The sequence below is a fragment of the Mastomys coucha genome, unplaced genomic scaffold, assembly GCF_008632895.1.
Source record: "Mastomys coucha isolate ucsf_1 unplaced genomic scaffold, UCSF_Mcou_1 pScaffold15, whole genome shotgun sequence".
NCBI lineage: Eukaryota > Metazoa > Chordata > Mammalia > Rodentia > Muridae > Mastomys > Mastomys coucha.
Window position 1 is genome coordinate 166,562,230 of NW_022196897.1, and position 10,703 is coordinate 166,572,932.

General features: G+C 52.0%; 1 protein-coding gene across 4 annotated transcripts; it reads left to right on the forward strand.

The window, feature by feature from the left end:
• The first annotated feature begins 996 nt into the window (after positions 1-996).
• Positions 997-10,703, forward strand: Lsm14b (LSM family member 14B). Of its 4 annotated transcripts, XM_031372957.1 has the most exons (10): positions 1,008-1,401; positions 2,759-2,922; positions 4,205-4,340; positions 5,231-5,347; positions 7,735-7,902; positions 8,123-8,200; positions 8,392-8,553; positions 8,902-9,052; positions 10,088-10,272; positions 10,686-10,703. In XM_031372957.1, exons 1-9 carry the CDS (start codon positions 1,044-1,046, stop codon positions 10,257-10,259), a joined length of 1,506 nt encoding a protein of 501 aa, XP_031228817.1. In that variant the 5' UTR covers positions 1,008-1,043; the 3' UTR covers positions 10,260-10,272; positions 10,686-10,703. The 4 variants fall into 4 exon arrangements, with proteins under 4 accessions (XP_031228821.1, XP_031228818.1, XP_031228819.1 ...); XM_031372958.1 differs by lacking the exon at positions 8,123-8,200 and having other exon boundaries at positions 1,000-1,401; XM_031372959.1 differs by lacking the exon at positions 5,231-5,347 and having other exon boundaries at positions 1,006-1,401.

The following is a 10,703-nucleotide window of genomic DNA, read 5'->3' on the forward strand; positions in this document are numbered from 1 at the left end:
CACGGACACACATGCACATGCACCAAATAAGAAAATATTAAAATTTAAAAATGTTCACAACTATTCCTAGCATCCTCCGGCAGTGGTGGTATGTTGATGTCACCACAGTAAGAAGTACGTTTTATGGCTCACATTTAAGAGAAATTGTTTCACAAAACAGTACTTACTTTGACTATATGGGATGTTCCTTTATCTCCTCTTTCATTCTATTTCACGTTTATAAAATGCTGCTCACCACCTACCAAATTTCTCATAGTAACTAATATGATGGGCTCTGATCTGATGGTGGAGACTAGCTGTAAATAAACATGAAGTTACCAGTTATGCATGACGCGGAGCCAGCACGGCAAGAACAGGAAGCTATTTAGGAGAATCTCCCAATTTTACACTGCGGGCAGGGCTTTTGGTCGCGGTCTGAGGACGCGTGCACGCGGTAGGGAGCCATCCAAAACAGTCAAGGCTTATTTTAGGGACATCAGCGCCTCAGGCTTGGGAGCGCAGGACTGCCCGGAGCTCCCCCTGCACTTTCTATTTCGGGGCGCCCCGCAGTGAGCGCTGCAGAACTGAGCAGCACCCGCCTGCCGGTTCCTTAGCCCCGGGGCGCAAGCGGGACCGAGGACGCACCTGGCCCAACGCTGTCGGGGTCCAGCTCCAACAAACAAGAAAGGATGACTGCCACCTCCACCCTATTAACACCTGCGCCAGAAGGGTGCGGGCGGCACGCGCGGCAGGAGGAGCCTGGCGCTCCTCCAGGTCCAGCCCCAGCCCCGCCCCCGAGTTTGCAAACAGTGGCCTCCCGCCTGCCCCGCGCACGCGCGCTCCGCCCCGCCCGCTCTGTCTCACGCCCCTAAGCCGTGCGCAGGGTCCGCCGGGAACCGGCTGGGAAGACCTAGAGAGACAGGACCCCCAGCCGGCAACTCTCCGCTGCGCAGGCGCGGGCCCGCCCACCGCCGGCGGCGCGGCCATATTTAAAGGGAGCCGGCAGCGAGGAGCCAATGGGCTACGAGCGTACGGGGGCGGCGCGCGGTGGCGGGAGGCCCCGGATGTGGCTCTGGCGGCGCTCCTCCCCCGCTCCCTTCAGACTCAGGCTGAGCGCCTCGCTCCGCTCCCTCTCCCGCTCGCTCGTGGCCCACAGGCCCCTAGGCGCGGCAGGAGGCGCCTCGGCGGCGGCGGCGCGAAGCTGCGCCGGAGTGGGCGGCCAGGCCACCGCGCGGCGGCGGAGCGGGCGGGGCCCGGCGCTGGTCCCCCGCGCCCTGCGCGCCCCGGCCGCCGCCATGAGCGGCTCGTCCGGCACCCCGTATCTGGGCAGCAAGATCAGCCTCATCTCCAAGGCGCAGATCCGCTATGAGGGCATCCTCTACACCATCGACACCGACAATTCCACCGTGGCGCTCGCCAAAGGTAGCGGCCCGCCGCCGCCGCGCGCCCAACTGCCGCCCCAACAGCTCGTCGCCCCGCGCCTGCCCGCACAATGGTGTCCCCCGCTTCGGCGGGGGCTGTGGGAGGAGCGGACCGGGATCCTGCCGGTGTCGGGGGGTGGGGCGGCTTTGAAGCCGTGGACCTCCCCACCTGCGAGACGCCCCCGCGGGGCGAGACGCGCGCGGAGGCGGGGGGCCCGGGTCCTGCGCGCTCTCCTTGGAACCCCTTGGTAGCCACCGCCCGTCGAGTCGTGGTGTAGCCTCCCGCCGAACTAGGGCGTCGGTTGAGCTGCGGCTGTCCTGCTCTGAACTCTCCCGACCCTCTCCGCTTGAGGGGTTGGTTTGATGAGAGAAGTCCAGAGTCGGTGCGTTAGTCGCGGCAGCGTAAGGGCCCAGAGCTTCTTTGTCTTCTCTCTCCGCGTTAAATGGGGCGCTTGTTTCCTTCGGCTGTCCAGAAGCGTGAGCGCAGCAGTCTGCCCGGGGTGTGTTAGGCCCTCGAGGGTGCGGATAGAAGGGTCGAGGCCAGTCTGAAGCCAGCATGCTGCAGTCCTGGGCCAGTCTCCTAAACCCTAGCCATACCTTCTATTTGAAGCGTGGCGCCGGACCCAGACTGCGGTGCTGCAGGGAAGAGCTCAGTGTTCGGGCTTTTTGTTCACTTGAACTCTTCGTGCTGCACCTGACGTGAGATCCCCCGTTGGAGAAACAGACCCAGAGTAGGCCCCTGCCCATAATAGACGTGTGCTACTTAAAGCCTGCCACCAGATTCAGCTCAGCCTGGGGAGTCTTTCCAAAGAGAGGTGTGCTAGCCTTCCTAGATCCATCCTAGGTCCTTTAGGTCCAGGATTTCCTTACGGACATAGAAACTAATGTTGGGGGTCTGAGTTTGGAGATCTGTTCTCTTTGTTTCTGCAACAACCATGGCCTGTTCTTTGTACCAGGGCTAGGGAGACTTTTCGTGCTTGCCTCAGAAAATCTCTTCAGCTGCAGCTTGTGATGAGGGCCCAGGGGTTCCATCTGCAAAGTCAGATGTAAGAAAGAGGTTCTGCGACGCCAGCCTTGTCTGCAAAGAGCTCTGCCTATTGGCGGGTTTTTGCAGATTATCAGGGAACTTTGTGAGGCTTGGGATTCTACGGGAATTCTCATGTCATTTTTCTGAACCACTGTTCCTTGTGATCTTTGCCACATGGTGCTTTATTGGTACTGTTGGCTGAAAATTGAGAGATTAAGTAGCTGTTATTGTAAAGAGAGCTGTGTCAGAGGGCGCTATCTGTAGTCAGAAGCCTGAGCAAATGGACTTGGCACAGGACAACAACTTAACTGTCTATTTCTCAACCCCTAAGTGAGGTCCTTTGGTACTGAAGACCGTCCCACAGACAGGCCTGCTCCCCCAAGAGAGGAAATTTATGAGTACATCATTTTCCGGGGAAGTGATATCAAAGATATTACTGTGTGCGAACCACCAAAGGCTCAGCACCCGCTCCCTCAGGACCCTGCTATTGTTCAGGTGAGTGTGTGTGCTTGTGTGTGTGTGTGTGTGCTTCTGAGTATGTGTGTACTTCTGAGTGTGTGTGCTTGTGTGTGTGTACTTCTGAGTGTGTGTGCTTCTCTGTATGTGTGCTTATGTGTATGTGAGTATGCTTGTGTGTGTGTGTGCTTCTCTGTGCGTGTGTGCTTCTGTGTGGGGTGCCTTTACAGAGAGGGCTGGTTTCCACGGGAAAGTTGGTGTTATCTGTTTGCCCAGAGCATTCAACTTGAGGAATTGCCCTCTAATGAACACTGGCCTGGTTTTCATCTAGAAGGTTTCTGTTCCTAAGGGATTAATTCATGCAGAGCATGTACTTTACAGGGTAGTATGTTCATCATGGAAGGCCACTAGGGGAAGAGAACTGTAGCTTGCTGTGCATGGTGTACAGATGTTGCTGCTGGTGGTCTTGCCTGGCCCTGGTGTGCCTAGAGCATAACAGTCCAGCTTTGAGTGGCAGAGTATAAGTGGAGCATCAGGTGTTTTGGGGTGATGGGGTTCTCTGTCTGATAGTTTTCTGTTGTGGTATTGCATTATTGTAGGACACTAAATTTGAAAGTCTTAAGCTAAACTTGGCTGCCTGATAGGTTATACCCCAGGATTACATGGGGTAGGGCAGCTAGATTATTATCTTTTGTAAGTTTAGACTTTCCTTGGCTCCTCCGGTTCCGACTGCCCCAGGGTCTGAGATGAAGCTATATTTAGAAAGGTAGGAGTAGGCAGGGTGCAGGGTTGGCACTTGGGAGAACCCAAGTCAGATTTCTGAAAAGCTTGGTGGATAGGTAGGTATTCAAGGTCTCAAACGGCAAACACAACAACCAGACTAGAGGAGGGGTGCAAGAGTCAGAGGAGGGGATTGGGGACAGGCAGTCCTCATGAGCACTCATCCTGGAGGCAGGTTGGTGGGCAGAGATGAAAGACACATTGGAGATGTGTAAATAGTTCCTGACCTCACAGCTTTCCCTCTTTAAGGGAGCCTTTCTCCACCTAAAAGTGGCATTTCCTCATGTAAAAAGGTCAGATTCTATTGGCAGAGGGGAGCTGTAAGAGTTTTAATTCTGTGAAGAAGTTCATGTAGCTGTAGTGAAATATTTGGGGGAAAGGTATGTTTGGCAACAATGGAAACTACCCAGAACTACCTACCATATCAGGAGTGCATGCTGACAGATCTGGCACCCTTCTCCTGTCTGAGGAAGTGCTGTTTGTGGAGCCTTGAGGGTAACGGGATGTTGCAGCACTCTTACCTGTGTGTCTTGTTGTTCAGTCCTCCCTGGGCTCTGCCTCCGCCTCGCCCTTCCAGCCGCATGTGCCTTACAGCCCCTTCAGAGGGATGCCACCGTATGGCCAGCTGGCAGCCAGCTCCCTGCTCAGCCAGCAGTATGCCGCTTCCTTAGGTCTAGGTGAGTGACCATTTTGTGTGCGCCGACTACTCTTACCATGATCACCGTGCAGTGGAGTCATGCACCCTGAGAGCCAGACAGTCTTCATGTCCTGCAGCTGCTGAATTCTTGTATCTTAACCACGCCTGATAAGTTACCCAGCACAGCTTCAATGTGTTAGAGTTGACTAGCTGTTTCCTGAGACTGAGGCAGCATTGTTGAGTTTGCACCAGATGACATAAATCAGAATGCACCTGAAATGAGAAATTGTGGTGCAGCTGTAATTTACACATGAGATCTGTCTGCGAGCCCATTAATACCCTGTGTCCTGTTGTAGCCTAGATAGGTGTGTTTCAAGAGCCCAGCTCAAACATGGTTCTACTGACAGGATTTACTACTCCTAGAGATCAGCTCTGTCTTTGACCTTGAAGCTGTGTTCAAAAGGTGGAGAGTTGGGCACTGCAGTGCTGGGGAGGCAGAGATAGGCAGACCCCTGAGACTGGCTAACCCACAAATTGAACCTAATTGTGAGTTCCAGGCCAGCTGAGAGACCCTGTCTTTAAAAAGGTGGATGACACCAAGGAAGCAACACCTGAGGTTGACCTCTGGCCTCCACACGAATGTGCACATGTGCATATATGTACGCATACATACTTTCCCCATTCCTAAGAACAGAGAGTTTGCATCTTGTCCATCCACCCTTTCTCAGACTCCAACATAGGGTACTGAGGTAGGGAATGTTAATTAAGCTCCAGACCAACGCTGTGGGCTGCCTGTTGTGATTGCTGTTTTGGTGTGGCAGGCAACATTTGAGAGGTCACTTGGCTCTTCCAGGCTTGCTAGCATAAGACAAGGATGTCCTGACTGATTTGTGTGCTTTCTCCTTGCTCTTCTCTCTCTCTCTTCTTTAGAGAAGTTGGTAAGCCCTCCAGCCTCAGCCGCTGCTTCCAGCCCTAGTTCTTCTCCATCTCCACAGCCTGTTTCAGAGCTTGACATGTCCTCAGAGCCACCTCAGCTCACTTGCAAGGGTAACAGCAGTTTGGAGAACTAAGTGCATGCTGCTTGTAGACTGTGAGAGCCAGGGGTGAACAGCCAGGATGGCAGGGGCTGGGATAGGGACCAGGGTACTGCTTGTGTTTGTTCAGAGTTGGCAGAGCACTTAATTCACTCTGCCTGGGTTTAGGATTTGACCTGTTCGTGGCCGTTGCACGGGAAGACATAAAGGTGTTTGTTGGGGTTTTCTAGGTCTTAAACATGTTCTGAATTGCTGCTGTGGAAAATTTCCCAACAAATCAGATGAGACATGTAGTTCTGTCTTCAGGACATTCCTAACAGGGAGCTTGCACGGCAGCCCCAGGTGTCTGGCTGCATGAACAGTGCCATCTTGAGAGCCAGCTAGTTAGTGCTGCTGTGCGCTCACCTGTCTCTGCTGAGACAGCAGCACTTCAGGGTGTCTTTACCTTCCTCGTGTTCTTGTGCTCAGATCTGTTTTATATGTGATACCATGCTAGTAGTCAGCCCAGGCCTTCATCATTAAACACCTCAGCTCAGGAGGCCCCAGGGGTTGGAGCGTAGCATACTATCAGTTTGTATATGTGGGCCCTTAAGTCCTGAGGGCCTCTTTGTATCTGAATTAGGACATACAGTATCCTTTCTAATTAAGAGCTATAACTGGAAGTTCTTCCTTTGTTTTTAGGACTGGTCACATAAATCTACCCATATGGCAAAATTGCTTCTTAAAAAGCACACAAGGGTTTGGAGAGATGGCTAATGGTTAAGAGCACTGGATGCTTTTTCAGATGACCTCGGTTTGATTCCCAGCACTCACATGGTCATCCCAGTGGTCTATAACTTCAGTCCTAGGTTCCCTGTCTCCTCTTCTAGACTCTGAGGATACTGGGCATACATGTGATACACAGACACACACACACACATACACACACACACACACACACACAGAGATAAGCTTTTTTTAAATATTTTATTTACACTCCAAATGTTTCCCCCCTTCCTGATCCCCTCTCCCAGAGTTCTTCACCCTATCCCTCTTCCCCTTTCCCTTGAGAGGGTGCTCCCCCACCTCACCACCCCCTCCAGCATCCTCCTTCCCTGGGATATCAAATCTCTACAAGATTAGGCGCATCTTCTCTTCTCCCACTGAGGCCAGACAAGGCAGTCTTCTTCTACATATGTGAAGAGGGAGAGGTGGTGAGGAGAGGGGAGGCCCAGCTTAGCCTGTGTTTGCTCTTTGGTTGGTGGCTTACCACCAACCTTCCTCATGTTATCTAGGACCTCCCAGAGATCCAGGTTAGTTGATGCTCTTGTTCTTCCTATGAGGTTGCCATCCCCTTGAGTTCCTTTGATCCTTCCCTACTATTCCATAGGGGTCCCTGACCTCAGTCCAATGGTTAGCTGTGAATGTCTGTATAGATAAACATTTTTAAAAACCATACACACATACGCATGCATGCACGCACGCATGCATACATGCACTCACATGCAACTTCTGTAAGACTTTTTCCTGTTTGTTTCTTGAGGTTGTTCTTGCTGAGTGAGATGACAGGCCTGAGAAACTGGTCCAGCTCAGCTTCTTGTCAGGAGGACCTTGTGGATGAATGTCTCCAACCCTGTCCTTGGAGTTTCTCCACATCAGTGTTTTCATTTTGTTTTGCCATGATCAAAACTTCTGCTTCATGTCTCAGTCCAGTTCCACACAGCCCTGAAGAATGTAATGTTCCCATGGGTTACAGGACCTGGGACAGATTAAGGGGCAGCAGAGAGTACTGGAGGTGCTTCATGTTTCACCAGTGTGTCAGAGGATCCTGCTTTGTGGGAAGTGGGGTGTAGTCTCCCACAGTGGCACCTGGTAGCCTGTCCTCACTCAGGCAGGGCTTACTGAGAAGCTGGATTGTTACCTTTCCTTGTAGTCTGTCCTCACCTCCTCTCCTGGTCTTCATAAAGCTGTTGGAGAACTTAACTTCAGAGTCTGACTGCTGTACTTTCTAGAAGATCGTAGGCTGGGGTGGTTCTCCAGCATTTCTTGAATTCTGAATTTGTTTCAGGGCTGTGGACACACACCTTCAGGGTTGGTCAGAGCTTGCCTAGAAAACCCATTGGTAAACCTGGGGCAGTTCCCATTGGTAGCACAGTAACTTTGCTCTCCTTGTAGTTCCTTAATTTGGAGCTCTAGGGTTGGTGCTCCTAGAGAACCCTGTGACTTGGTTTCTTTTGTTACCTTGGACCAGCTTCAAAGGGAATGGGCCAGGCTGGGAGAGTAAACCCTAGGTTCAGACTTTATTTCTAGACAGTATGTCACCTCTGTCCTATCCCAAGGTACCAGCCAGAGGAGACCTGGCTGAGGTGTGGTAAACTTTCTCTGCTCACTGTTTCTAAACTTTCTTCTCTCTTCACTCAGGAGCTGGGTTCCCATCTACCCCAGTCGGCAAGAGCCCCATGGTGGAGCAGGCTGTCCAGACTAGTTCTGTTGATAACTTGAATGCTAAGAAACTGTTGCCCAGCAAGGTCACCTCGGCGACACAGCTCAATGGTCGCCAGGCCCAGCCAAGCAGCAAGCCTGCCAGCGGTACTTGAACACTGATTCCCCTGTAGTTTGCTCTGTGTTCCCAGTGACGTTTCACTGGGTTGTGTTTTAAAGCCTTATCCTAGCCCAAACCACATGCTTTTACAGGCAGGCCTGTGGGCAGCCTCAGTCCTTCCTGTGGTGGTGGTGGCAGTGGTCTGCTTTGGTGGCTGGGTTCTAGCTTCTGCAGGAGCGTTCCCTCACTTCTCCCTTTGCACCTTAGATGTAGTCCAGCCGGCACCTGTGCACACTCAAGGGCAGGTGAATGATGAGAACAGAAGACCTCCACGGAGGCGGTCAGGTAACGCCGCCATGGCCACTGAGTCGATAGCCATGAGCAGCAGGCTGTGCTTTGCTTGCCTGTGCTGGGGACTTGGGACTGAGGTGATGCTTCAGTGAGCTTGTGCCTTCCTTTAGTGTGTGTGAGCTGCTTCTGAAGTCAAGCTGGAAATAAGTTGGTGACTTCAGCCATGCTGTTTTTTCTCCACATAGGCAATCGGAGAACAAGAAATCGTTCCAGAGGGCAAAACCGTCCAACTAATGTTAAGGAAAACACAATCAAGTTTGAAGGGGACTTTGATTTTGAGAGTGCAAATGCCCAGTTCAACCGAGAGGAGCTTGATAAAGAGTTTAAGAAGAAACTGAATTTTAAAGGTCTGATTCACTTGAAAGTTCTTCCCCAAGAGAATCCTTAGAGCATGACAGGAAGACTGGTGTTCGGGAGTGAGTTGGGGTCCCCAAAGAGAATCCTTGGAGCAAGACAGGAAGGCTGGTGTTCGGGAGTGAGTTGGGGTCCTAACCAATGTAAAAATTGGAGTAAACTGAGAAATGGATATGTTGGGTGGGTTTGTGACACTTGTGACCCTCGGTAAGGCTCTCTTTGGTATGAAATATTCTGGTCAGGCTGGTCCTGAAGATGGCTGCAGAGTAGACTCCCAGCGGGAGGAGACCACTGGGTGTAGTGTTTGTTTCTGGACCTTTGTGCTCTGTTTGTCTTTTCAGATGACAAAGCTGAAAAGGGGGAAGAGAAGGACCCAGCTGTGATGACCCAGAGTGAAGAGACTCCGGCTGAGGGGGATCTTCTGGGGCCCAACTGTTACTATGACAAATCCAAGTCCTTCTTTGACAACATCTCTTCTGAACTCAAAACAAGGTAAGGCCGGGGTGCACTGTGGGAATGGTGGCTATTTCTAAGTCCTGGAAGCACATGACTAAGATGTACTAGCACTAAGTCAAGCTTGAAGCTTAGATTCGGAGTGGGTGTTCTGGGATCTTACATTCTACATGGTAAGCACAAGAGACCCAGCTGGTCTACCTCTGCCTGCCAGGCTGTGCCACCAGAAGCTTCTGGCTGTCTCCGAGCTTGATCAGGACGTGCTGAGGGCAGATCTTTGCACTCTGTGCTTTCCTTCAAGAGTTCTCTCTGGCTGATGAGCCTGGGAAGCCCTTGAGGATCTTACTGCTTAGGCAATTGGTTGATCATCCCGTCCTCTCAAGTGTTGGAAGTCCGTCATTGTGATTTTTGTCAGCTGTATGAGTATCCCAAACTGTATGGCAATCTTCACAGAGGCATGGGGTATAAACTCAGACCCAGGAGTCCTGTTGGTTGAATACTAGGCATACTGCCAGCCGTTGAAGAGCAGGAAATGCACTAGGTAGCCTGAGTCATGCACACACTTTACCAGGGGAGCAACTGAAGCAAGAAAGAGACAAGCGAAGAAAAGAACTTAGACCCAGCTGTATCGTTATCATGTATAAGAGGTGTGGCCAGCACTTAGCAGCAGCTGGAGGACTGGAGGAAGGGACTTTGTAGGTGAAGCCAAGACACGCAGGTGGCTATGCATCAGAATAGCCTGTAGGGTGATGGCTTGCTATATGATTAGTGAGGGCCCAGCCAGTCAGGAGATCTTGCTGATATGTACAGTCTCTTGGTGATGGTGGTCTAAGCTGGGCTAGTATGAGAGAGCTAGATGGCTCAGATGAAGGCTCAGACAGAGTATGGTGACCTTGTGGCTGCAGGAGGCCTGATTCCGATGTATAAGAGTTCAAGCTCCCAGGCGGTGGCCCTGTCTCTTAACAGCTGGCAGAGGCCACTCTTCCTTCTCTGAACTATTGAAGGACAAAGCCTATTTCAGAAACTTTAGTTGTTGTACACTACAGTCAGATCTTAACATATCTCTTGGTTTAGTTCTAGGCGGACAACATGGGCTGAAGAGAGGAAGCTGAACACTGAGACTTTTGGAGTGTCGGGGAGGTTCCTTCGTGGCCGCAGTTCACGTGGTGGATTCCGAGGAGGCAGAGGAAATGGGACAACACGGCGCAACCCCACTTCCCACCGAGCTGGGACTGGCCGGGTATAAGGGTGCAGTACAAGTGAGTGGGGAACTTTCTAGATCTTTGGGTAGGAGGTGGTGCGGTGAGCGTCCCTAGATACTGCTTAGAAGCTGGGGAGCAGCTTCTGCTCACAGAAACTGCATCATAGCATGGAACGTGAACCTTAGAATACCACAGGCAGATCCAAGGAGCAGTGAGCACCATAACCAGGCTCCTGCTTTGTCTAAATGGGAGGGCCAGGGCCAGGGCTCAGTCTTTTGTGAGCTGAGGGCTTGTGCAGTGTGGTCTATTATCAAGAATGGAAGCCCATTGGCCACTGAGTCAGGAGCCATGTGGGATGTGGAGGGGCCAGGACTTCCTACTTCTATTGCCTTCTGGTCACCAGGGGGTGAGGGACTAGACTGCTGCGTAATAGGTACCTGTTGGAGACACTTGCTTCCTTGTCCTCACAGGGTCCTGAAGAGGCAGAG

Bases quoted from the DNA above. Each gene is read 5' to 3' on its own strand.
- Lsm14b (XM_031372957.1), top strand. From the start codon at position 1,044: ATGTGGCTCTGGCGGCGCTCCTCCCCCGCTCCCTTCAGACTCAGGCTG. The intron at 1,402-2,758 runs GTAGCGGCCCGC...TCAACCCCTAAG, and splicing joins CACCGTGGCGCTCGCCAAAG to TGAGGTCCTTTGGTACTGAA. The intron at 9,053-10,087 runs GTAAGGCCGGGG...CTCTTGGTTTAG, and splicing joins TCTTCTGAACTCAAAACAAG to TTCTAGGCGGACAACATGGG.